The sequence below is a fragment of the Hemiscyllium ocellatum genome, chromosome 10, assembly GCF_020745735.1.
Source record: "Hemiscyllium ocellatum isolate sHemOce1 chromosome 10, sHemOce1.pat.X.cur, whole genome shotgun sequence".
NCBI classification, from domain to species: domain Eukaryota; kingdom Metazoa; phylum Chordata; class Chondrichthyes; order Orectolobiformes; family Hemiscylliidae; genus Hemiscyllium; species Hemiscyllium ocellatum.
In genome coordinates, this window is record NC_083410.1 from 35,275,107 (window position 1) to 35,303,055 (window position 27,949).

Sequence of the window (27,949 nt, forward strand, 5' to 3'; positions counted from 1 at the left end):
ACCGTTTCAACCAAATAGTTTGATTAGCTTATTTCTCTCTGGGATTTGCAAGCCATGTGACTCTGTTCTTTGGGAAAGCTACAGCATGATTTACTTTTACTTTTTAAAAATCTGAACACATCTCATTGGCTTTTCACTTGTTTATTGAAATTGAGTCAAATTTGAATTGACCACACTTCCCCTCCTGTTGAAGCTTGAAATGTCATGTTTTATTCAATCTAAAATTTCCACAAATCGCTATATTTTTCTCTACATTTCAGATTGGTTGTATGTTAAGAAAACTAGGCGGAGATGATGTGCATCATTCACAGAATGGTACCTGTATGGAAATATTGGTTAGAATTTACTGGGGTCTAGAATCCAGAAGCCCCCTGAAAAGAGCAACAGCAAGGTAACCCATGGAGTATTTCTTTTCAGTGCATTTACAAGTGACCTAAAAAGTTTGAGAGATTTTGTTTTGACTAGGTGAGGGGATAATGAATCTGCTGCCCCTTTTTTTTTAAACCCCCGTGTTGACCACAAGAAGTACTTGGAATTACTTTTAGCTTGTTTCTATATCACACTATATAATTATAGTTTGCTTGATAATAATGAAGGAGCCAACTAAAAGACTTCCTTGAATAAAAGAATGTGGAATTTTATTACTTACTTACACTCAGAAAAATAAGAAAATAATACATTGAACACAATCAAATGGTGCATAGTCTACAAAGTCGTGTATATCTGTTACAAAAGTAAGAAGTCAAGAAAGCACATCTTTCAAAAAAAAGGTCCTTTGAATTCTTGAGCTAGATTTTAACCTAAGACTGTGAATATTTACTGAATTACTTGCCTCTTCAGCAGCTTTGAAATCTGTGAATAGCATTGAGTTCTGTGTGAATAGATCTTTCTCCTATTTACTAATTCACCGATCATAGTTTTAATGAAAGTTGAGGGTAAACAAGCAGGAAATAGTCTTCCAGTTGTGTGTTACCCATACATTTTGCATCTCTGCTCAAAAGTTGTTTTACTGGAATATAGTTCTCTTGCATATTCCAATTTGGACAATCTATAAGTGACCTTCATTACAATATGTGAAAATTTCACAGAGGTGTGAGTTAAAAATAGGCAAGGATTTCTCAACACGTGAATGAGTTTTGGTGCCTTTTTATTAAAAGTTAATCTCGGTTCACACTTTATTCGTTTAGTGCACGTTTGTATCTTGAGCAAGGCTCAATTTGGTCATGTGACTAATGCAGCCATTATGTCAGTATTTTTTCCTTTTTTGTTTAAAGCTGTTTTAATCCAAGAAAATTTCAGGTATTAAAAATCAAATGTTGGAAGATGAATATTGATTTTCCATGATTTACCACTATCATGACAATCTGCTTGGTCAATAAATGCCCTTATTGGTGTGATATAAACCATGAGAATAAATTTAGATTTTTTTACATATTGTTCTTTCTGTGAAGTAATTTTGTGGAATATCCAAACATTTGCCCAGTCTGAAACCTTATTGAATGAAGTCTCATTGGCAGTTATATCACAGCTTTATTCTCCAGCAAGTCATCCATGTCTTGCATTTTGTTCCTAAGACTCCTGATGTTCATCTATTGAACTATTTCCCTCGTATTCCTAAAATGTATTTGTCATTATTTCTCTACCTCATCATCACCTCTCCATCTTTCATGCTTCAGCCTTATCTTTTGCAATGATGAGCTGGATTACCCTCATCATTGAGGATATTTGTGGAGCTTCCTTTTCCTGTGATTTGTCAACGACCATTCACAACTAGATGTGGCAGGATTGCAGAGCTTAAATCTTATTCACTGGTTATGGAATCATGTAATTCTGTTTATCACTTGCAGCTTATGCTTTGTAGTCAGTGGTTCTGTTTTATAGATTCACCAGGTTGACACCTCGTTTTTAGGTCTGCCTGGTGCTGTGTCTCGTATGCGCTCCTGCACTCTTCATTGAACAAGCAGTTATCCACTAGCTCAATGATAATGTTAGGATGGGGGATAAACAAGCCATCTGGTTGTAGATTGTGTTTCAGTGCAAGTCTGCTGCTGATGGCACACAGTACCTTATGGATGCTGAGACTTGAGTTTGTCGATCTGTTTGAAGTATGTTCCAATTAGTGCACTTATGGTGTTAAACAGTGTTCCAATTTCAACGTAAAGGTGAGATTCCTTTGCACAAGGAATCTGCAGTGTTTATTCCTACTGATACTGTCATGGACAGATGTATCTATGACTGGAAGTTGGTGAAGATGAGGTGAATTGTGATTTTTTTTTTCCCTCTTGTTCATCCCTTGCCACCTGCCACAGACTTAATTTAGCAGTTCTAGAACTTGACCAGCTTGGGCAGAAGTGGTGCTGTATTGAAGTTTCCTATCCAAAATACATTCTGCTCCCTTGCCACTTTTAGTGCTTTTTCTAGTGGTGCTCAACATGGAGGAACACTAATTCTTCATGGTGTCATGAGATTTAATTGGATTTGGAGTCAGTGTTGAAGACTGACTCAGGATAACTCTCTCCAAACTGTTCTGCCAGCTATCTCTCTAGGGTCTCCTACAGGATGGAACAGAGCATACCCAAAGATTGTGAAGTACAGTTCTATTTACATGATCAGTCTGAGAGACAGTTCTCCAAATCTTGGCATGTGTCTCTATTTGTGTCTGTTTTCTTGTCTGTCTTCTAGATTGATGTCAGGTGATCTGTTGGTTTCATTCCTTTCGTTTTTGAGACATCTTAACAATCTGATATATAGGGTGCTTAAGAGTCACCTACATTGTTGCAGATCTGGAGTTGCATATAGGCCAAATCAGCTAAGAATAGCATTTTCATTACTGAATGCAATGGGTTTTTACGACAGTTTTGAATGCTTTCATGGTCATCATTAGATTTTGAATTCTAAATTTTATTGAATTTAAGCCCAGGGCCCCAGAACAGTCACTGGGTCTTTCACTACTAGTCCAGTGATAATGCCACCGTACCATGAACCCCATGGGGGAAGTATGAAATGTCCCTTATTTTGCACAGTACTGTTGTTATTGGGTATATGGTAATTGTGTCAATTGAGATTAAATATTTGCAGATTGAAGGTATTGACTGTGTAGTTATTTGTTCACCTATAAAGAGGCAGTTAATAACACAAGGTAAGTCCTGAAATGATTAATTCTGTGAATAAAAATTAGCAATGGTTTCTTCCTTCATGGACTGGCTACCAAGGGTTTAACACTGTGTGCCTTTATGACTGCCATTTCAAATCTTGATTTTACTGTGAATTAGCATAGATCTTATTTGTGCTATTGCTTTGATTTTGGCTTATTGTATAAGATGAGCAAAACAAATTGGGAATCCAATCCCCTAAAAATATTGCTGTTGGGTCATCCATGGGAGTAATTGATAACTATGTATTTAGTTGACAATTTGTGGTTGTAATAATTGCCAAATTTGCATTGTTCTGGATGTACGTTTGCTCACTGAGCTGGAAGGTTCATTTCCAGATGTTTCGTCACCCTATAGGTAACATTTTCAGTGGGCCTCTGGGTGAAGTTCTGTTGATAATTCCTGTTTTCTGTTTATGTTTGGATGTACGTTTGCTCACTGAGCTGGAAGGTTCATTTCCAGATGTTTCGTCACCCTATAGGTAACATTTTCAGTGGGCCTCTGGGTGAAGTTCTGTTGATAATTCCTGTTTTCTGTTTATGGTTGGTGCTATCATTTCCTGTGGCAGTCGTTTCTTGTTCTTTTTCTCAGGGGGTGATAGATGGGGTCTAACTCAATGTGTTTGTTAGAGTACTGGTTGGAATGCCATGCTTCTAGGAATTCTAATGCGTGTCTCTGTTTGGCTTGTCCTAGGATGGATGTGTTGTCCCTGTCGAAGTGGTGTACTTCCGTATCTGTGTGTAGGGATACTATTGAGCGTGGTTCATGCTGTTTTGTGGCTAGTTGATGTTCATGTATCCTGGTGGCTAGTTTTATGCCTGTTTGTTCAATATAGTGTTTGTTACAGTCCTTGCACGGAATTTTGTAAATGACATTAGTTTTGCATGTTGTCTGTTTAGGGCCTTTCAAGTTCATTAGCTGCTGTTTTTAGTATGTTGGTGGGTTTGTGGGCTACCATGATACCAAGAGGTCAGAGTAGTCTGGCAGTCATTTCCAAGACGTCTTTGATTTAGGGGAGAGTAGCTAGGGTTTCTGGACATGTTTTGTCTGTTTGTTTGGATTTGATGCTGAGAAACCTGTGGACTGTGTTCATTGGGTACCCATTCTTTTTGAATACACTATATAGCTGATTTTCCTTTGCTCTGTGTAGTTCCTCTGTGCTGCAGTGTATGGTGGCTCATTGGAATAATGTTCTGATGCAGCTTCGTTTGTGGATGTTGGGGTGATTGCTTCTGTCATTCAATATTTGGTCTGTTTGTGTTGTTTTCCTTTAGACACTGGTTTGAAGTTCCCATTGGCTTTTCGTTCTACTGTAACATCTAGGAATGGCAGTTTGTTGTTGTTTTCCTCCTCTTTAGTGAATTTTATGCCAGTAAGGGTATTATTGATGGCTTTGAAGGTTTCCTCTAATTTGTTTTGTTTAGTCATGACAAAAGTGTCATCCACGTAGTGGACCCAAAGTTTAGGTTGGATGGTTGGTAAAGCTGTTTGTTCGAATCTCTGTATTACTGCTTCTGCTAAGAACCTGTGGGCGGCACGGTGGCACAGTGGTTAGCACTGCTGCCTCACAGCGCCTGAAGACCCGGGTTCAATTCCCGACTCAGGCGACTGACTGTGTGGAGTTTGCACGTTCTCCCCGTGTCTGCGTGGGTTTCCTCCGGGTGCTCCGGTTTCCTCCCACAGTCCAAAGATGTGCGGGTCAGGTGAATTGGCCATGCTAAATTGCCCGTAGTGTTAGGTAAGGGGTAATGTAGGGGTATGGGTGGGTTTCGCTTCGGCGGGTCGGTGTGGACTTGTTGGGCCGAAGGGCCTGTTTCCACACTGTAAGTCTAATCTAATCTAAAACCTGATATCCGAGATCTCATGGGTGTTTTGTTGGTTTGTCTGTAGGTATTGTTGAGGGTGAAGTGTGTGGTAAGGCATATGTCCACTAGCTTGACTATACTGTCCTTGTTGATGAAGTTAGTGGTGTTTGGTGTATGTGTCTTTGGGTCTTCTAATAGAGTAGTCAGTGTTTCCTTGGCCAGGTTAATGTTGTTTGATGTAAACAGGACTGTTACATTTTAAAGGAGACACAAATGAAGCTGCATCAGAACATTATTCTAACGAGCCTCCACATTCTGCGGCACAGAGGAACTATGCACAGCAAAGGAAAATCACCTGTATAGTATATTCAAAAAGAACGGGTACCCAATGAACACAATCGCTGATTTCTCAGCAACAAACACAAACAAGCAGACAAAACACATCCAGAAACCCTGGCCACTCTCCCCTACGTAAAAGGCATTTTGGAAATGACTGCCAGGCTACTCAGACGCCTTGGCATCATGGTAGCCCACAAACCCACCAACATACTAAAACAGCAGCTAATGAACTTGAAAGACCCTATCCAGACAACATGCAAAACTAATGTCATTTACAAAATACCATGCAAGGACTGTAACAACAAACACTACATTGGACAAACAGGCAAAAAACTAGTCAACAGGATACATGAACATCAACTAGCCACAAAATGACATGACCCTCTCTCACTAGTATTTTTACATACAGATGAGGAAAGACACCACTTTGACTGGGGAACGACGCCACTTTGACTGGGACAACAATCCATCCTAGGACAAGCCAAACAGAGACACGCATGCGAATTCCTAGAAACATGGCATTCCAACCGGACATCTATCAAATAACACATCAAGTTAGACCCCATCTACCGCCCCCTGAGAAAAAGAACAGGAAATTACATTGCCTGTGGTGACATAATTTCCTGTGGCAATGTCATTACCAACCCAAATATATAAATAGAAAGCAGGAATTATCAACAGCGCTTGCCTGGAGGCCCACTGAAGATGTTACTTAATAGGGTGACAAAATATCTGGAAATGAACCTTCCAGCTCAGCAAGCAAACCTACATCCAGAACCTCAACCTGAGCTCCAGATCTTCTCAAAACTTGCTAAGATTTGCATTGTGTCGAGGAGCAACTGTTAACTTAATACTTTTGCAAATGTATATTTTGTTTTGAAAGACTTTGTGGTTATGTTATTTTATAATTTTGGTTTAAGTTTTAAAATGCATTATTTCAGAGTAAATCTGGTTATATTTCAATCATGGTTATCAGAGATGAGTGAAAACTTTGCATGAAGTATATTTTGGCAAGTTCTACTTTATATTATATTTCCACACTCCAGTAGAAATCAAGAGATAAGATATTCAAGAGATTTTCTACTGCCAACATCAAGACATTTATTTTCATCATTACTCTATCCAACCTAATTTTAAATGTACCATTATCATGGGAAGGCAGTGGTCCAGTGGTATTATTGCTGGGCTATTAATACAAAGACCCAAGTAATGTTCTGGGGACCTGGATTTGAATCCCACAATAGTAGATAGTGGAATTTGAACTCCATTTAAAAAAAAAATTAGAGGTCTAAGCCCTGGTTAGATCATACTTGGAATTTTTTTTTCAGTACTGGTCACCTCATTATAGGACAGATGTGGAAGCTTTAGAGAGGGATTTACCAGAATGCTGCCTAGATTGGAGGGTAGGTCTTGGGAAGAAAGGGTGATGGAGCTAGGACTTTTCTCATTGCAGTGAAGAAGGATGAGAGGTGACTTGATAGAATTGTACACGATGATGAGAGGCATAGATAGAATGGATAACCAGAGACACTTTCCCAGGTGGAAATGGCTATCATGAGGGGACATAATTTTAAAGTGATTGGAGGTAGGTTTGAGAGAGATGTAAGAGGTTGGTTCTTCACACAAAGAGTAGTGGGTGTGTGGAATGCACTGCCAGCAGTGGTGGGCAAAAGTCAGGACTGCAGATACTAGAGATAAGAGTTGAGAGTGTGGTGCTGGAAAAGCACAGTACGTCAGGCAGCATCTGAGGAGCAGAAAAATTGATATTTTGGGCAAATGCCCTTCATCAGGAAGGCAGCAGTAGTAGTCGAGTCCGATACGTTAGGGATATTTAAGCAACACTTGAATAAGCATATGGGTGATAGTAAAATGAAGGATATGCAGATTAGTTTGATTTTAGAGCAGAATAAAGGTCGGCACAACTTCAAGGGTTGAAGGGCTTGTACTGTACTGTATTGTTCATGTTCTAATGACCATCATGAAACGATTGCTGAATGTTGGAAAAACCATCTGGTTCACTAATGTCCTTAAGGAAAGAAAATCTGCTGTCCTTACCTGGGTTAGATTACATGTGACTCTAGACCCACAGCAATGTTGTTGATTCTCAACTGCCCTCTAGGCAATTAGGGATGGCAATAAATGTTGGTCTAGCCAGTGATCCCCTCATCCCGTGAATGAATTTTCAAAAGTTCTGTTTTCTTTGTGTTTGAAATGCTTACATTTCAATACAAGAGTCGACCAACTATTTATGTAGAATGTGATTCAACAGTTTAATCTGTCTTTAATATTTTTGATACTGTCTGATACATGCACACTGTTTGTTTGATTTATTTGTTAACATGTAAAAATAACTTGATGCCAAACAAGGGACTTGCATTAATATGAGGCATGTTGACTTGCATCTGTTGTGTAATGTTGTGCGGTGCTGCATTTTGGAAAGGCAAATCAGGGCAGGACCTCCACACTTAATGGTAAGTTCTGGGGAGTGTTGCTGAACAAAGAGATTTTGGAGTGCAGGTTCATAGTCCCTTGAAAATAGAGTCATAGATAGTTAGGATAGTGAAGAAGGCATTTAGTATGCTTTCCTTTATTAGTCAGAGCATGAGTTAGGAGTTGGGAGGTCATGTTGCAGCTGTACAGAGCATTGATTAAGCCACTAGAAAGAGTAAAAAGCAGTTTGAAGAAAGTCATCAACACAGGGCATTTCTGATCTTCCTATTGGAAAGATGTTGTGAAACTTGAAAGGGTTCAGAAAAGATTTACAAGGATGTTGCCAGGGTTGGAGGATTTGAGCTATAGGGAGAGGCTGAACAGGCTGGGGCTGTTTTCCCTGGAGCATCGAAGGCTGAGGGGTGACCATATAGCAATTTACAAAATTGAGGGGTATGGATAGGTTATTTCCAAGGGGTGGGTGAGTCCAGAACTAGAGGACATAGTTTAGTGTGAGGGGGGAAAGACATAAAAGGGACCTAATGGGCAACATTTTCACAGAGTGGTGCGTGCATGGAATGAGCTGCCAGAGGAATTGGTGGAGGCTGGTACAATTCAGTATTTAAAAGGTATCTGGATGGGTATATGAAGAGAAAGGTTTAGGGGCCTATGGGGCAAATGCTGCCAAATGGAGCTAGATTAGGTTAGGATATATGGTCGGCATGGATAAGTTGAACCGAAGAGTCTGTTTCTGTGCTGTACATCTCTATGACTCTGACTTCCAACAAAGCAGTTTTTGTACTATGTAAAAAAAATTTAATATGGAACACACCAGCACCAAATGCTTATTTTTAACGTTTTTACACCAAATGCTTCATTGACAATTAACACTAATATCCTTTTGCAGTGCATTGAATGGCATTCCTGAAAACTTGAAGAAAGAAGTGGTTAGTTGTCTAATCAGTTGCCTAAAGAAAGAAATGTTGATTGTGGATAAATCTCATATCAGGAAGGTGATTGATTCCATTGCAGCTTGCATGGAGAATTTTAGCCTGGGTAAGATTTGATCAATTGCATGAGATTGAATATTTTTATGTTCAAGACTTCTATATTGCTTTGTTAAAATTTTACGTTCTTCCTACATTTTGCATTTTTCTTTGGTGTGTATGCAGCTGACTTGTGCATGAACTTTGAACTCTAGCAGTTAGAAGGACACTATTTAGCCAATTATATTTGAATTGGTTCTTCACTTGAATCAATCCAAACTAATGTAACGTTAATAACTGTGTGATAAAGCAATGTTCTGTGTTGATGACTTTCTTCAATCTGCTTTTTACTCTTTCTCTCAATGATATTGAAAATTGATTATCCCTTTTATAATTTTCCAACTGGTGGAAACTGCCTTTCCTATGCCTTCTATCATTAGACTTTGCCAGGCTTTTGATTTAAAAAAAAATGAAGGTTTTAGAGAAAGAAAAGACCTACCTGAGGTCCTGGACGGGAATGAATAGGAAATTGATAATGTATTATCATTGTTTCTAATTATGATGCATGCTTAATAAAGTAATCACTCTGATTTGTATCCTCACACAGGTGAAATGTGTACACAGTGCCTCTATTTGGAGGGTAGGTTGTTCTGTTTTATATTTGGCTGCACTTATAGACGATGATAGTGCTAGATGGAGCAACAAATGCAGATATGAAAAATCGCAACATTGTTTTTCAATTAATTTTAATTCTGTTGTTTCATGCTATCAGCTGTAAATACTTAGCAAGTTTATTCATTTTATTATTATACCATGCTTCATTCACCTCCTGTATTAACCATATTCTCAATTGAAAATGTTTAAACTTTGCTCTCCTTCCTGATTCCATAGTGTTTGTGTAAGTTGTTAATAATATTGGCCTCAACTTTGCACCTTGAAAAAAATCTGTTTACATGTTCCACCAATCCGAATACTTGTCTTTGAACCATATTTTCTGCTTTATAGCAAGTTCACCTTCTGTTCTGCTGTATTCTCAAGGGACGTTTAAGTTTTCCAATTTCTCAGATTCAGGAGCTGAAAACAAAATATTGTTATTGCTGTTGTAGAATGCTCTGTCATGACATCACCAGTGCAACTGTGCATACATGGATGGATCAGAGCATCCATTTTGTATTGAGCACAAACACTTTGTTCAAATTTTGAGTTTAGAATGTTCTCTTACACCTGTTAGTTTTTTTTTACAATCGTTCCACTGCCTTTGTAATCTTTCATCAATAAGTTGTATACACAAAGTGGAATTGAGTGAACTGCACTTTATTTATGAAATTTGGCCACATCCTCTTGGTCTTGACTCACCATATGCGTATCTTGTCTTCACTGTTAAACCAATCAACTTAAGTTGCTTAGTCTGAACATTTGTGATCACCTCTGGACAGTTGTTTAAGACTAAATGAAATGCTTTACTTAGAATTTAATTTGTAACATGTTTGGGTTGGTGTTAATGCGTAAAAGATTCCAGTAACATTGGTTACTTGTTGAAGTGCTTGAGCATTTTTAGTACCCAATCCCACATATCTACACAATTTAAAAAAAAAAGTTGAAAGCTGTGCAATACTACCACAATTTTAGTAGATTACGTTTATTGCTTAATCAGAATAACATCTTTGCAGGTCATGGGCAAAATGTTTTACCCTTGTCTTTTCCCACTTGCAGTTGCCCATTTTAGAAAGCCTGACTATTCACCTTGGAGTCATATTTGGTTTAGAAAAGCCTGTTACTGTTCGGTAAAAGTAATTTCTGAGACCAGTCAAGGCTCTTTGAAACACTAATGATAGTGTCATTCTGAATTGTCATGAATTATTTGTTATTTCAATTTTGGAGAAATAATCACTACGTATTCTTTGTATGCTAAGCACCTTTATAGCTGGGACACCTTTTGTAAAATAATGAGACTCCACATTGCATTTAAGACAGTTGCATTCAAAGAGGCCCTTTCCAAAGTCCTTCTATAGAAAAATAGTCAATGACTAGAAATATAACTGCTTATAACTTAGCATAAAAACCATTGAAGTAAGTTGTAAATTTGCATTTGTAAATACTTCTATTTTACTTTGTAGTTCTTCAGTTTCTGCATATGACATTAGTGGATTTTAAGCTTCAAAATAAGTGAGTATTTCTAAAAGTTAACTTTGTTCATGGCTCAGATATGATTAGACATCAAATTATGTGAATTAAGCAAAATTTACCAATTATTCAAAGACTGTAAAATTAATGAATTTGATTGCAAACCTACAGTTTTTTTTATTCTGCATTTGTGTTAAGTGCCACAGGCAGCCTTAACTCTGTGTAGGATGTTGCATTACAAGTGGAATGATAAAAATGTCTTCACTAGGTTAGAGGCTAGATATTAAACATGTGCAGATAATATATAATGCTTGAGTAGCATGAACTGATGCATTTTCTTTTTGAGGCTATGATGAGCTGAGTATTCTATTTTTACATTGTATGCAGGAATGTCCACTAATATTGGGAAAAGCCCATAACCCAATAATTAATGCAGTTCATACTACTGGCAAAAATCTTTCAATCTGGGTCAGAATCTCTATTTTGAACCCAGACGAGACTAAAATTTGCCAACATTTTAGAGCAAGCATCTGGGTGATGGGACCTTCCACCTGATGCAGCACATATGAGTCCACGTATGAATCCTTGAGGTCAACAGCACAAATATACTGAAGCAGCACCTGTTTTTAAAAAAAATAGTAAGTGCTGTGTTTTACTGGTCTTTAAGCCATTTTGACCGCTATTGACAGACTTATGAAAGCTAAGCGGGTTGAGGGGGGAAGGCGAATTCCACGCGCAATTTCATGGAATGTGTGTAGAGTGGAGGGTGGATCTGGTCAGGGGAGTTGGGTCCATATTTAGGTTAGGAGGATGGGTATTGAGACAGTGGTTTCAAGCTGGGGATGATTAGGGCGTTGTTGCCATTCTATTTACATTAGGGAAACTTGGGTCTGAAAGGGATTCCCAGATAGATGTGTGTCTGCTTGATCTGGACAGAATTGGGGAGGGGGTGGGGGGGGGGGGGGGGGGGGGGGGTGCGGGGTCAGGTCTGGTTGTGTTTAGAAGCAGTTTACTGAATTGGGGATCAGGATGGTTGACAGTTTCAGGTCTCTTTGGAGTCCCAGGTAGGGGAATGCTGTCAGTGGTGAATCTGGAATATCAGTTTTATTGTTGGCCAGGGGTTGGAGGAATTTATAGTTTTTCAAACTTTTCCTGTTTTAACTGTTTTTGTCAGTGAACTAGAATCATTTGACGCCTATCCTTCCAGTTCCGAATTGGAGAATTTTTTTGAATGTTTACAGATGCCGTATAATTGCTTATCAGAAGTTTCTGCTTCCCAGGCAATTCCCACTGAGTCAGTTTTGTTGGGATTTCTTTATAGTCCTGAATCATAGTGCCTCTTCATTGCTGCAGTTAATTTCTTCTTGTTGGAAGATCCAGGCCACTATTGTATGTTTGATTGTTTGTTTTCATTATGTTGTTGTTGCTGCTGCTGCTGCTGCTGCTGCTTGGAAAATACCATCCCACACCACTTCAAATTGTGTGAATAACCAGGCACCAAGAGCTTTGCTTGTAGGTCATCTGCTCGATGTAAATATGCCGTTACAGAGGAACCTCTATTATCCGAACGCGAGAGGCTGGCACAATTTCATTCGGATAATTGATTATTCGGTTAATTGATAATTGATTTCCTCTGGGGCTCAGAGTTTTCTGTAAAGTCTGTTCACCGTTCAGCAGCACACCACGTGAGTCCCAGCCCCCAAACTCAGTGCAACACCACCCCCACCCCGTCCCTCCAACCCTGTCCAACTCTACCCGCTCCATCCAGCAATGACCCACGTCCACCCCCGTCCTGCCCCCAACACAGACCCTGCCCAACCACATCCAACACCGTTCGCCCCCAACCACATCCAACACCACCTCCCACCTGTCTGTTCTTCTAACCCACCCACTGTCCAACCTCCATCCGCACCCCCCACACCCCTGCCACGGGCGCTGGACTGTACACCAACAGGAAGACTGCTGCTGCCTTTGTCTCCAAATAGCACATGCATAACTCTTTACTGCAACTTTTTGACAGGTTCCACCTCTGCTCTGTACAGGACAATGTTGGAAGATTCTCTGGGGTTTAGGGTTCACCTCCTTGTAGAACTCCAGGAAGTGTGTGTGTGTGTGTGTGTGTGTGTGTGTGTGTGTGTGTGTGTGTGTGTGTGTGTGTGTGTGTGTGTGTAAGGGAGAGACAAGAGAGAGGTCAGTCATTTAGAGACAGTGCCTGGACTGTCCAGGGCTGTTCTCAGAAGCATTTCAGTGAGCCGAGTTCATTTATAATCATTGTACCTATAAACAAAAGTCATGATCAGGGTTGAAACAGCTCTTTGACTTAATGTTTCTATCGGGGCCTTGATCTCTTTCGGATAGTCCGTAATTCAGATAATTGATTTTTGGATAATCGAGATTCCTCGATTGTGTTGTATGAGTTTGAAATGCTTTTTTGCATTTTTCACATGGAAAAATAATTGCCAAAAATTGCAGAGTAATCATATTCAAGGTCATATTCCAAATAAAATTTTAAATCTCTGTTATCCAAGTTTGATTAAGATCACGCCTAATATATTTTATTGTATTTATTTCTGATCTGAAATGCAGTTAAAGGGGATGAAAAAAACAGTAAATTTCGCATTTGTGACTTTGATTCGTTAAACCATAGACTTTGCAGACTTGCTATTAAATTTAAAATTTTTTGGCAACAGATATAATCATTTCTTAAAATGTATTTTTGGGGTTGAAAGATGACTTTTTTAATTTTGTTCTAGGAACCTTGGCGGGCAGCATATTCTGCAAAACAAGCTGATGCATGATTTATTGGCAGCCTTGAAAGCTACAATGGTCCTTGTTCAGAAAGTTCAAGAGAAAATACATGACGTTCTCTGTAGAAATACTGAGTCATCCCTCTGGGAAACTATGTGTGGTCTGCTCACATGCGTTATTGAAATACTCCTAGATGGTAAGCTAATGTTTGATGAATAATTGCATTTTACTGGGGCAATGGAAGTGGACATCAAATGCCTTTTCCTCTTAAATCAAAGCACATGATTTATTAAGGTTGGCTGCATGTCTTGTACCTTCCCACTTTCTTCTTGTTTTTTTTCTTTACTATTCAGGAGATTTCTTACAGACTGTTCAGAGTACAGCAGGGATGGCTGCACTTCTTTTTATCAAGACTATTGTGGACTGTGATGAATTATTGCCAAAATTGGTGAGTGGGTCTGCTGTTTAGACCTAGAAGTTAATTTTGATTTTGACCTAAAGCTCTGGAAGATGATCATTTGATGTGGATTTAGGCCATTGTGCCAGGTCTTTAAGATTACTACTATACTAACGTTTCCTTTAAAGTCTGTCTTTTATACTCTTTAAATAAACAATACAAAATGAAAGAATTAATTAATTAACAATACTTATAGAGGTAGTGTAATTAAAACAGAATTTCAAATATCTGTGCCCAAATTTTATGTCTAGATTAGATTACTTACAGTGTGGAAACAGGCCCTTCGGCCCAACAAGTCCACACCGACCCGCTGAAGCGCAACCCACCCATACCCCTAACCTAACACTATGGGCAATTTAGCATGGCCAATTCACCTGACCCGCACATCTTTGGACTGTGGGAGGAAACCGGAGCACCCGGAGGAAACCCACGCAGACACGGGGAGAACGTGCAAACTCCACACAGTCAGTCGCCTGAGGCAGGAATTGAACCCGGGTCTCTGGCGCTGTGAGGCAGCAGTGCTAACCACTGTGCCACCGTGCCGCCCATAGTTGAACTTAATTGTATTTTTTAGTAATGGAGAGCAATTTTCTATATGAACTTAATGCCTTATCATGATACCAGATTGTTCAACTTAAATCCACACATAATGATTGAAAATACATCAAAGGATTACTGTGGGCTAGATGGGTTAAAGATTTTCTCCTGCCTGAAATAATGGTTGTGATTTTAACTCCTTCAGGGCAAGTTGGGAAATTGAAGTGTTTTTTTTTGTGTGGAGGTGTGGTATTGGAGACTGCTATTTAATATCAAAATTGGACACCTTGACTTCTACCTGGCTTTAGCTTGTTTTTAATTGGCTTTAGTTTGGATGGGTTAAACCTGCATTTGAGGATGTTTGGTCAGGAAAACATTGTAAAATTTGGAACATGAATGGAACTTACCCTTTCTGCATAGATATACTGTTGGTCCTACTGCTCACCATTGTTCCAACACCATTTTCAGCTTGTATTCATTGCAAGTTATGACAGAATAAACCTTTTGAGCTGACTGGTGGAGGAAGGTATCTCTAACATCATTTGCTGTGAGATGCCTTATTCCTTTTATTTTTGACCATTTTTTAAAAAAGTCTTTATTTTTATACTTGAATTGATTTTCATCTTCTTTTGAAGGTTCATGATCTGCTTTTTAACTCGAATCAAAGAGCTCATGATGTACCAGAATGGCTCATTCAGAGTTGTGGACAACTTTACAGTACTCCACCTCCTGATGATGTGGTTCTTTTCCTAAGCCAGGGATCCCTGGCCATGTTGGATTGGAAAGGTGGAAAAATGAGAAATAGTGGTGAACATCTACTATTAGATATATTGACTGTTCTCCTTTCACTTAACACACGGTAAGTGAAAGATAGAGCATTTGTACCCTACAGTCAAATGTTTTTCATGTGTGCTGTTGGATTTCCAATTTTTTTTTTAGAAAAGTCAATTTTTTTAGTGCAATGATAAGATCGCTAACTCATCCCTCATGTCCTTTAGTCTTAGTACAGACTAGTAACTACCTGAAACTTAGTAATGCAAAAACTGTGTTATGCATTAACACAAAGTAATTTATTTTCATTTCTGTAACACATCTTGATTCCTCTTCTGTTTCTGCTCACGTGCTTCTAAAACCCTCATTCATTCTTTGTTAGCTCTGGATGTGATAATTTTAGCACACTTGCCAGCTTTGCACTTTGTATGCTGTGGAAACTTGACCTCATTCAATACTCTGTTGCCTATCCAGCCAGCTCTGTTCCAGTCACCCATCATCCCTGTGAGCCACATTGGTTGTTGGCTAAGCAAACAACTTTAATTTTAAAATTGTCAACACTGTTGTCAAATCCTTCGATGATTTCACCACTACTTACTACTGTAATTTTCTTTGTCTATAATTCTGTGAGAAATCTATGCTGGTCAACTTCTGATCTCCTGAGCAGCCTGATTTTTTAATTTTGCAGCATATGTGCTATGCCTTTAGCTGACAAACCAATATCTTCCAAACTTTCTGTTCTAATTTTTGCAATAACTCAACTTTCTTTGCTTTCTTTCCTTTTAAATGTTTGGTCAAAAAGAAACACATTGTTATCTGTATGAATATCCTTATAGCATATTGTGAAATTTTGCTTAATGCTCTTGTGAAGCATCTTAGTGTTTCACTATGATAATATAAGCTCTTGTCAGTAATTAAATTTTGTTTTCATTAAAAACAAATGCTAAGAGGGATTTTGTATCAAACGTCATGTAACTGTGTAGCTCCAGTTGTTGAATATGGTTGCATATTTTTGTGATAACAAACTTGGAGCTATGAGGTTTTTTTTGTTCCACAGTCGATTGTTACCTTCATTAAGAAGGCATTCTTTTCTGCTCAGCTAGCAAGAGCTGATGCAAATAAACATTTTAATTTATTAGAAATTAATCAGGTTAAAACAAATCAATGGACAGTGTAATGGCAATATCGTTATACAAATCCACTAGCTGCCTTCATGTAGTCATGTGACAACCAGTTTGTGTCCTAATCTCGTGTTGTAATCCTTGAAATGTTCTTTGAAGTCATGAAGCAATTTTCCATTCCAAATGTAATACAAATTATTACTTTTAAAATGTGCCCAAATTACAACGGCAATTGTAAAAATACAATGTTATTTTTGAAGCTGCATTTTCCATTTTTTGACTCCAGTTTGAACTTACAAATACATAGTATAATTTTAGAGCCTTGTGAACATTTCCAGTGTACTAGTAATTGATTCACAGTAAATAATCCATTTTAGCTTTTGCTAGGTCATTTAGTCTGATTTTAGAATTAATTGATCAACTTTTTCCCATAATTAGAAGTTTTATTATCTTTGTGCGCACATTAGATAGAGAAGATAATAGAATCCCTACTGAATTCAAAGTTTAGGATTGCCAAGTTACTCAAGTTCTGTATGGAACTTATCGCAATTCTCCTTGGTTGTTGTACTATGTGCCCTACCTGTGTAATGCTTTGTGCCATTTTCAGTTTTTCTTCTTATTCTCTGCATGATCCAACTGAGTTCAATGAAACAGAAACTCTCGTGAAAATTTAGTTTTAAAAACAGTCAGGATGGTCACTCAGATTCACTTTCCAATCAAAAGTCAACAAAATATTTTGATATTGATTTTGATTTCAGTCACAAGCTCTGACTCAAATTGTTGGTTCGATGTTCAAGTTTATCTCAGAACCAATTCCTGACTAACTTGATTAGCTATTATTATTTTATATCGATACTTCCGAATCTAATCGAGCGATTAGACTGCACCTTAGTCCAATTGTTCATGCATCACTCTTGAATTAGTGCAATCAGTTTGATGTATTTTTCAGACAGAATTTTTTTAAGAAAACATGCCCCTCAAGGGAGGATTCGGTTGTAAGTTATTGTTCAGTATTAAGAAGGCAGAAAATGTGAATGAATGTGCATGTATGCGAGGCTTTTACAATTGGTTGTGCTTTATGTTTGTTATGATTGTTATGTAGTTAACTGATGTGAATCAAAGTTTAGATAATTGAAAATATGTTTGAACCCTGCCTGATTGGACAAGTACTCAGATTTACTTGATAGCTATCTTGCATAATAATTGTTAATTCAACATTCAAATAAATGGTGAATTGGCAATGCTAAGTTGCCCGTAGTGTTAGGTGCATTAGTCAAAGGGAAATGGGTTTGGGTGGGTTACTCTTCAGAGGGTCGGTGTGGACTGGTTGGGCTGAAAGGCCTGTTTCCACACTGTAGGGAATCTAATCTAATCTAAATTTTGGGATGGTGGGAGTGTCTTTTAAAGAGTAAAGTTGCTCAAGGGAGACAAAAATAAGATTTATATGCTTTAACTCAAAAGGCTTAGCTCCATCCATTAGCAGTTTTTGCCTAGATTGAAGGAGAAGGGGTTAACAAGTAAAAGACAAACTGAATGCAAGGGAATTCTGTTCAGGCATGTTCCTTAAAATAGTGACAAGCCAATTCAGTACCAGATATCTAATTCAAAACTGTTGAAGTCAAAGATGATGCTGTAGAGATGTTTGCAAGAGGGTGACCTTATGTCTCAGTGTTGCACCACTCCCATAAATCCGCGCTGCTGCATTCTTGTGGTTGGGGGAATGTCTTTATTTGCTTTCTTTTGGATGTTAAGATTTTTAAGAATGAATTGGAATAGTAAGTAAAATTTATGCCTTTGTTTTACTCTTATTTTAGCTTAAAGGAATCCAGTATGGCAATGTCAGTTTCCAGAAATCTGAGTCTTTGGACTACTTCTGCACTAGATGCTCTCCATGTAGATACGTGCTCTCAGTATCTGAAAAATACTCTGAATGGAAACTCTGAAGCCATTCAGAAGCTGCTTGAATACATATGGACACATTGGGAACATCCTTTGGATGGTGTGAGGCATCAGACTAAAACAATATTTAAAAACATTTTAAAAATTCACCAGAAGACCATTGATGATACTTGTGTATTAACAGATCCTTTCTTCTTAAATATAACACACAACTTAGTAAGTCTAGAATGGCATATCAAAGGAAAATACGTTTTACTAGGTTGTTTAGTGGAATATTTTGGTACTGAACATATATTAACTGTGGACGAGTCTATCCCTAAACAAGTTCTGGGGATAAATCTAGAACAATCTCTAGCTACATATGCAACTGACTTATTGGAAAAAATGTTTGTGAGGCATAAGAATCAGTTAATGTCTTCATCCGAATCTGGTTATTGGAGTAAACGATGGCACGACATCTGGGTATCTCCATTTCTTATGAAGCTGTGTGAGGAAAAACCAAGCCGAACAACTTATATTATCGAATGTTATCTTCCCAAACTATTGAAGTGCAATCCTGACAGCTTGACCTTCATGATCAAAGAGCTTCAGTCTTCTGACAAAGCCAGCAACGTTGGTGAGTAGAAGAAAAGAACAATAGCAGTTACCTATCATCCTGCAGATTGTGTTAAATTTTCAAGTTAAAACTTTATTTTCAGAAGTGAAAATCTGCACCTGTTTAATTCTTTCCTTCTGTAATGCCAAAGTGTGAACAAATACTTATTGAAAGGGAGAATGACCCTGTCTTGTCTGTGGACTGATTTGGGAAGCTGTAATAAGAAAACCTGATCCTCTTGTAAATCTGTGTTAGTTCATCTAAGCATTTTCAACTTTAATATTATTGAATATTGATTGTTTTACTTAATATATTGGGAGGCCACGATTGGCCTTTGCAAATGTTAATTTTTGACATTGACATATCTCAATGTTTTGTTAAAAGAGTTAGATTTTTAGGAAGGGCATTCAAGGAATTAACATTTTAGCATCTGAGGACTCTGACCAATTGTGATGAAAATCAAGAGACCAGAATTCCTCCAACTGACATGTTGGAGGCTTGAAAGGCTGGAATAGATAATAGAAAATAGGAGGCTTAGCTGCAGACACTATAGGTCGTCAGGGAGGGGGGGAAAGGTTAGCTGGACCCTTCATTTTGAGGATAGAGTCCCCCTTAGGATAGAGTCTTCAGATTTGATTAGTGGTCAACAACACAATGGTGTGACTCCATGTGAGGCAGTTAAGGGACCAGATGGCAGGGTTCTGAAGTCTTGTGATTGTCCAATAGGATTGAAGTTTTCTCAGCTCGTTTGGATGAGAAAGTGGGCTGAAGAGTGGATGAGCAAACAAACATGACACCATAGTACAGGCAGCCATTGAAATGTGGGGTTTACAAGAAATTTAGTGTTAGTAGGGCCGGGATAATGAGAAGAATTGACCCTGTTCTCTCTAGCAAAGAGCATATGTCCATGTGGCTGTGTTGTTGAACCACTGTCAAGGTTCAGGGTCGAATATGGGCTGGCGAGAACGTGCAGTGCGTAGGGGAGGATCTATTGGTCATGGTCCATCTTGGTACCAACAAGAAGATGTAGAAACACAAAAAACAAATATTTTAAATTTGAAAAACAGCAGCTATGCTGCTCTGAAATCTGAGTGAACTGAAGTAAACTGGGATAATAGGCCAGCAAAAACATTGGAGGTGATCATAGAATCTCGTGCAGTATGAAAGCAGGTCATTCACCTCATCAAATCCACACCTTCTCTCTGAAGCGCACCTCACCAAACCCCCCCCCCCCCCCCACCCTATTCCTATAACCTGCATTTCACATGGCTAATCTACCATATTGTTCCCTGGAGACGATGGGCAATTTAGCTGGCTAAACAGTACAACCTTGAACTGTGGGGGTAAAAACCAGAGCATTTGGAGGAAACCCTCACAGATGCTGATAGTTGCCTGAGGGTGGAATTGAATCCCTGGCACTGAGGCAGCAGTGCTAGCCACTGAACCATTGTGCTGCCCACATAATCAATGTAAAAACGCACACTAAGTAATAATAGAAACATAATGCAGGGTGCATAATATCACTGTTATTCTTTATTTACAGCATAAATTGCTTGAATAATAATGAAATTTAACATTAAATAAAACTTACCAGCACAGAACCTTCTCTTTTGCACCCTCAACTGACTACTTGGACAGCATGGAGTTCACAATAATACAGTTATCTTCTGGTGTTACAGGCATATTTTTGCCTGTTTCTGAGAGCAGGTTCATAAGATGTAAGTAAGACAAAGTTCGCTGTAATTGTGAAAAAATGAATGGTAGGTCAGATGACTGAATTGGATATAAAAAATGGCATAGAATACCTAAAAGTTTAATCAGAATTAATCGACCATGAGACGAGGCTAGCTAGAAATGTAAAACATATAGCAAGAACTTTTGTTGGTATCGATTTAAAGAAAAAGTATTTGTCCTTGAGAATGGGTATAGTAGATCATAAATGGAAGATAAAACAAATAAATATTTTGTCTTTGCTATAAAGGATACAGAAAAAGAAATCCAGTAATATCTGGAAATCTTGAGGTTGGAGAAAGAGAGAGTAGTTTGGTTAAATTATTAACACTAGGGAAGCAGTACTGTGCAAACTGGGACTAGCGGTGTTTTTAAGTCTCTGGCTCCTGATGGACTTCCTCCAGGGGTTTCAAGTGACGACTAAATGAAGTCAGTATGTTAATGTTAATTTTCCAGAATTATTAGAACTGGAAGGGTTCCATTTGACTGGAAAATAGCAAACATAATCTCTGTTCAAGAAGGGAGGCAGAAAACAAGAAACTAAAGTTCAGTTAGCTTGATGTTGTGGTGGGTAAGTTCTTTAGAATCAATCATTAAAGAGTTTAATGAGAAAAAAAAACTGGGAAGAATCTGTATGCTTTGTGAAAGGAAAATCCTGTTTAATCAATTTTTTTGGAATGCTTTGAAGTTCTTTGCACCTGGGTATTTTGGTACCTAAGAGCTGGTCAGATTCTTTTTGGGAATTCAACTTTCCATTTTCAATTTTAGATTTTTGGGCTATTGGGTTTTAGAATTTTTTTTATGATCACAACTACTTAAGTACAAGAGTACAGTGTATAACATGACCATACGTGTGCAAAATAGTGAGAGAAACGAGAGTGAAAAAGTTGAGCATTATTTCACAGAATAAGTAGAAAAATAAAGATAATAGTTAACATTAAGGTCTTTCATAGTTTTAACTGGGAAAATGAAAGAATAAGTTAAAAGTTCAACAGTCTTTAAGTCCTCCGTTTATCTTGTTCTCTGGGAGACCTCCACTGTCTATACTTGCTGCTGCTGCTGCTGCAGTTACCATCGCTGCTGCTGAAGCTGCCGCCTCGCTGATCTCCCCTGGTGCCTTGGGGACATGTCCATACAGGATCTACTTGCATGCCGAGCCAAGACGCCATCAAGACTCCTGAGGGACCAGGCCAGGACCCGCCACGAGCCGCTGAGGGACCAGGCCGGGACTTACCATGGGGAAGGTGACTACCAAAAAATGGGTGGAAAAGAAGGAAATGAGAAATAAACCTGAGGAACTCTGGTCGGAGCATACTACTCTTTTGCCATCTTTGTCATCTAAAAGGTTATTGTGTAAATTGGAGTCCATAGGAAAGGAGGTAACATTTTAGCATGGATAGAAGTTTGCTTGACTGGCCAGCTGGCAGAAAACGGAGCTTGCATAAATAGGTCCTTTTCAGACTTGTAGGATGTGATGGTTGGCTCCTGTTCTGGCTGTCAACATTGCACAGTTTATATCAATTACTTGGATAAAGGGCAGTGAAGACTTGGTTGAATTTTTAGATGACGTAATGATAGACAGGAAATTGTGTTGTGAAGATGGTGCAGATCAATATATAGGTCAGTCTAGAAGAGGGTATTGTTTAACATGAGAATCGACCTCTCTGGACTGAGATGAGAATTTCTTTGAGGATTGTGTGTCTTTAACCTTTTATGTTAGAAGGCAGTGGAGATGGGGCCATTTTTAAAATGGCTGTAAGTAAATTCTTATTAGACGGGGATCACCAGTTGTTGGGGATAGATGGAAATATTGATTTGGTAAACAAACAAATCAGTTGTGACCTATTAAGTGGTGAGGCAGGTTTGAAGAGTTTACTTATGCACTTAATAAAAATTTTTATATATAGTATAGCATTTGATGTGGAACTGTCCATCTTGAAATAACGTTTTGAATGTCAATGTAATATTTTTTTTCTTGTTGTTAAAACCATAACTTGACAGAAGATGATTAGACCTGGTTGATTGCAGAGCTATTGAAAGTTTTCGAGTTACTAAGAGCAGAGCATGAAAGGGCTAATTACTAAGGCAGTTACTTTGCGATTGCAATTGATGATAGAGAACTATTGGTGTGGGACCTTTTTTTTTCACCCATTTTGTGAATGCATAATCTGTTTCTTGCTACTTTTCATCAGGAAATGAGCAAAAGAAATTTAATACAGAAATATTCTTTATAACTTCCAATTATGGAGCTTTTCTATTATGTTAGTGCTGTTCTACATTTTGTGGTGTATACATTGTGTTGTCACTTAAAGAAAAATAACTGAACTTTGCTTAGTCTTTTTTCCTGTAAATTTCCTCCGTCCTCAGATGTGGAGGTGTAACATTAGAGTGTCTCAGCCTTCCCTCAAAAATACAATATCAACATAAGTGTGAAAACTCTAGTTGGAAACTTCTGCACAGCTGGGTCATTTCAAACAGTAAGGTCAAATATAGAATAAGAAATAAATAATAATAAGAGTCATTAAGATAAAGGTAATTGATTATTCGCTCAATTTAACATGGCAGCAGAAAACTGTCACTTCACAGTTTTAAAATGCCTACTCTGAAAGTTGTATGTTAATTCAAACTAGCAAACCTGGTTCAAGCATTTAGTGTGATTGGATAGCTGTAATATGTCACTGATGCCTATATTTTTGGATTGTATTGTGTTTTCTGATCTCAAAAGTGAACTTCTTTTGAATTGCTGAAAAGGGAAACTTCATTATTTTTGTCTTGCACTCATCGTGACACACTGGAATATCAAATTTAAAACGATCTCAACAATTGGCAGAAAGATGTAAATTAGTTGGCAAATTGATCCTGATTGACTTGCTTTAAAAATCAAATTGTAAAATTTTATGAAGATTTACCATTTGTAAATGACAGATTCTCATATTGGAATATGTAAGATCTTTTATATTTGTAACAAGTCAGTATTGAACTTATTTCTGCACTCTTTCCAATATTTTTACTTTCTCCAGTTTGTTGCATCATTTAAATCAATGTGTAGTTATCATTTTAAATATTGGCTATTCTTTCATCCTGCAAGATCTTTGGGATAGAGCCATTTGGCACCTTGGGCAGGGTGGTATAAGTACAGTTCTTTTCTCTTTTCCAATTGAAATTGTCCAATTTGTATATTATTTTGCTGACTGAAAACCACTGACATATAAGAATTTGCTTTTATTAAGTTAGTGTGTTGATGAGTGATTTGGTGAAATATATTTCAATATTTAGGTTGTTTAACCTTTCTGATGCTCAAGAATCTGTTTTGCTTGAATTAGGTCCTTTCAACAATCGAGGTGCTCTTGGAGCACTCATGACCTGCTTGAGAGCAGCTAGAGCTCAAGGACTGTTGGGCACTGCTGAGGAATCTGCGTGGGATGAACTGATACCCATTAGCCTGATAAAGCAGGCTTTAGTTCATAAACATGAACAGGTATGTACAGCAGTATTAAATAGGTTCTTAAATTGTGATCTGTGAATTTAGGTTAAATTGTTGTTCTCTGCACATGATTCTAAATTTATAATGAACCTTCACTTTAATGCTCCTGAAATTCATGAATACAAAATGGTCTTGGAAAGCACTGCTGGGAACTGCGACTGATCAGGACAAAGAAATTGTTCCTTTTCGCTCCCAAAAGATGAATGAAGCATGACATTATTGACTCCATTAACCTCCGTTCCATCTCCAGTTGAGTGCAAAGTGTGAAACCTTAGGATGTTACTCCATTATTTCAAGTTTCAATTGAGGAGCAGTGTGATTTAGGTTGGAGCTTTCCTCCTGTAACTGATCAGTTGAATTCTATTAAATTGTTCATTTGTTTGGGACAGTGACTAAATAGGATTTGAGTATCTGTTCTATTCATTTTGAGCAATGAGTAATGGGTTCATCTCTGCCAAAAGATAATATATACCCTAAAGTTTTGTACTGTTTATGAAGGGATATTGAATGAGTTAAGTGGGGGATACAAGTAGAGGTTCTGGACGTATGATTATATCATGAAAATGGGAGTTGATCCGTTTTGGTCTTTTTGATCTTAAGCGATTAAAACTTTGTATTGAAAGTTTGTTTTACATCATACAAAATGTACTTGAACAATTTTCACCAGGTAACCCTGCAAATCATTGCATTTGCTAGTACTCTGTGCTGGTAAATTGGGCAGTTTCAATAAGTTAAATTTCACACATGAGAGATCAAGGAATGTTTTGGATCCTTAAGCATTAGCAATTGCTTGTTTTCACCTACATTCTTTAGACTTGAGTTAGGTCTGTTACTTTGAGGAGAGGAGTTGTACTGGTTATTAGGTAGGTAGTAGCTCCATATGAGCTGAAATCTCATTGTTTTGGAAATTTTAAAGCATAATAAGTTTCTGCATGTTGTGCACTTAGAGTCATAGAGACGTACAGTAAGGAAACAGACCCTTCGGTCCAACTCGTCCATGCCGACCAAGTATCCTAACCTCATCTTGTCCCATTTGCCAGCATTTGGCCCATATCCCTCTGAACCCTTCCTATTCATACACCCATCCTGATGCCTTTTTAAATTTTGTAATTGTACCAGCCTCCACCATTTCCTCTGGCAGCTCATTCCATACACGCACCACTCTCGATGTGAAAACATTGCCCCTTAGGTCCCTTTTATATCTTTCCCATTTTCTTCCCTGGAGCTTGAGATCTGGGGAGTCTTGAAACTGATGTCCCTTTAAGGAACTATCAGTGGTTGTGTTTAGAATACGGAGATTAATAATTAGAATTTAATGCTGTCTTGTGTGAAATGGATATATGTTAATGCACAGAGCATTTTAAAAATTTTTTTTATATAGAACAACCTTGGTTAACCGAACATCAACTATCCAAATTTCAGATTATCCGAATAAGGTCTCCAGGTCACCTTTTCATGTATTTCAGTTGAGTTGGGAAAATTCTACTCTACATCCATTTAATGCATCACTTTGTAAATTTGAACAGGAATATAGATGCAAACATGCTTTAATAAATAATTAACTTCAAATATATACTCGAGACATGATGCTAGAGTTAAGTCTTACACTTTTTATAAAAAGGCTCTCCAATACTTATTCTCTCTAAGGATGAAGGTTTGTGACTGAACACACAAGAACATGTGTGCAAGCCTGAGCTATGCGCTCTAACAGCAAGGTTCCCTCTCAACATTGATTTGCTCCATTTTGCAACCCCAACAGTTTATTTCCTCAGCTCATTCTCTGGAGAGTTAAGTCAAAAAAATGTGCTCGCGCTTTTCATTTTCTTTGCTTTTTCCTCCCATTATCCCATGAAGACTTTTTTCCCAAACAAAAAGTAGTTCAATATCTTGCAGCTGACAAGAAAATTTAATGTAACTATTTTTTGATGGTGGAGAGCAAATCACAGTGAGTTAGCACATATGAAAATAAACAGAAGGAAAACTTGTTAGGAAACACGAGGAAGACATTACCCCCACCAAAAGAAAATTGATGAGAGGATGGAAACTGAAGACAGCGAGAAAACCTTCCCCCTTTCTCGTGTTCCCCCTTTGTGCTTCTCTCTCGCTCTCGCTCTCTCTAAGGACTTGTCGGTGGTGAGGGAAGGACAACACTTGGTTAGTCTGGACGATGGGACAACACCGAATAGAGATGCTAGCTGGTGTCGAGGACAGGATAAACCGAGGAAAATGTCAGCAAAACATTTCAGACTTCAGTCAAACTCTAGAACAAAAAGTGATTTTATTTATAAAATATTATGAATTTGTAAGCAATGTCCAGTGTTTGTAGATGTTTTTATCAATTGAATGAAATAAACATTTTGACGTAATTATGTTCACTCCTTGTTTACTATTGGAGCAGTAATCCAAACAAAATACTCCGCGCCTGTCTCGTTCGGATAATCGATTTTTGTTCTGTATTTTGTTTTGTGGTATTTCAATTTCTGAATCACCCAGCTTTAAAACATCCAAAAAGCTGAACATACAGTGAATTATTTACATTTGTTGTGGTTCCTATGTAACATTGTTATTGGATATAAGGGTTTGCCTTTGAACTGAATAATGGTTCTCAATTGAGAAGAGTTTCCTTTGGTTACACTGTGGAAATGTGTATATTGTATCAGGCACAAAATTGAACAATGAACAACAAATCTGGACTAGACTGCTCTGTTTATTTGATGAAATGCTCATTTTGAGAAGGGCAGTGAATGATTGCTGCTGGGTTCTTATTACTCTTTTTTTTGATATAGCAGTACTAGCATGAAGTGCTGGTCTAGACCAGGACAATTAACAATTCAGGATTTTTCCTGATGAGTGGTCACGTAGGTAGAGATGGTACAGTATTTGCAGGATAGGGGAAATTTTAAAATAAAAACACGAGAAAAGCTTAAAAAAGCCGAATCTTTTGTTTATTGCAGGTCTGTTTAGACGCGTTGGGTTTGATATGTGAGACACACTGCAGTACAGAAGCTCTTTCACAACAAGAAATGGCTTTAATCAAGTATTTCCTTCCATATAACATGAACAGTCAGTCACCTGCAATGAGGCAGCAGATCGTATGGTTAATGAAAAAGGTGGGCCAATATTTTTTAATTGATTTTGGTTATTGTTTCTAGCATAACCAGAGGAATTTAAAATTGTGTTTAGATTGCTTTTGATATTGACTATATGTTTTCAATTTTCTACGTAGCTTTTCTCCAGGCTGCGGGACAGTTCCCAAGTGCTTTATAAGCAAACTCAGCTAACTAAGCAGAAGAATGCCCTGTGTGAAGAAAACCCAAAGTCTCAACATGCAGAAATTCAGCTCCAACAATACAAGGTTCAAAATGATTTCATTCAAAGTTTCAGTGGCATATATAATTAAATGACTCACTTTATGTATAACGAAGATGGGATGTACACAGTGTGTAATTCATAGAATCAAAAAATGCAATAGGAGATTATTTGGCCTGTCTTTTCTGTGTTGGCCTGCTGTAGGAGCAATTCAACTAGTGTCGCTAGTTTTTTTTCCCAAAGCTAGGTAAATAGGTAATTTTCCAAAAATTTCTAGACTCTGAAAACGTACTAGAGGATTGGAAAACTGCCTATTCAAAAAAGAGAGGGAAGTAGAGAACAAGTAAATCTAGGCCAATTAGCCAAACATCTGTTGTTGGAATCCCTTATTAAGGAATGTATTAATAGCATGTTTGGAAATCGGAATCTAATCTAGCAGAGTCAGCAAGATTTCATTGAAT

At 37.9% G+C, this 27,949-nt stretch overlaps 1 protein-coding gene across 4 annotated transcripts in view; it reads left to right on the top strand.

Annotated features, from left to right (window-relative positions):
• thada (THADA armadillo repeat containing) overlaps positions 1–27,949 on the top strand; it is a 367,664-nt gene that overhangs the window by 4,962 nt on the left and 334,753 nt on the right. For all 4 annotated transcript variants that reach the window (XM_060831397.1, XM_060831398.1, XM_060831401.1 and 1 more), the window contains exons 3-13: positions 261–391; positions 8,634–8,782; positions 9,320–9,352; positions 10,830–10,878; positions 13,590–13,780; positions 13,938–14,032; positions 15,214–15,437; positions 18,285–18,985; positions 24,019–24,173; positions 27,134–27,289; positions 27,406–27,534. In XM_060831397.1, the coding sequence (XP_060687380.1) occupies positions 261–391; positions 8,634–8,782; positions 9,320–9,352; positions 10,830–10,878; positions 13,590–13,780; positions 13,938–14,032; positions 15,214–15,437; positions 18,285–18,985; positions 24,019–24,173; positions 27,134–27,289; positions 27,406–27,534 (2,013 nt within the window). The remainder of the gene's footprint in view (positions 1–260; positions 392–8,633; positions 8,783–9,319; positions 9,353–10,829; positions 10,879–13,589; positions 13,781–13,937; positions 14,033–15,213; positions 15,438–18,284; positions 18,986–24,018; positions 24,174–27,133; positions 27,290–27,405; positions 27,535–27,949) is intronic.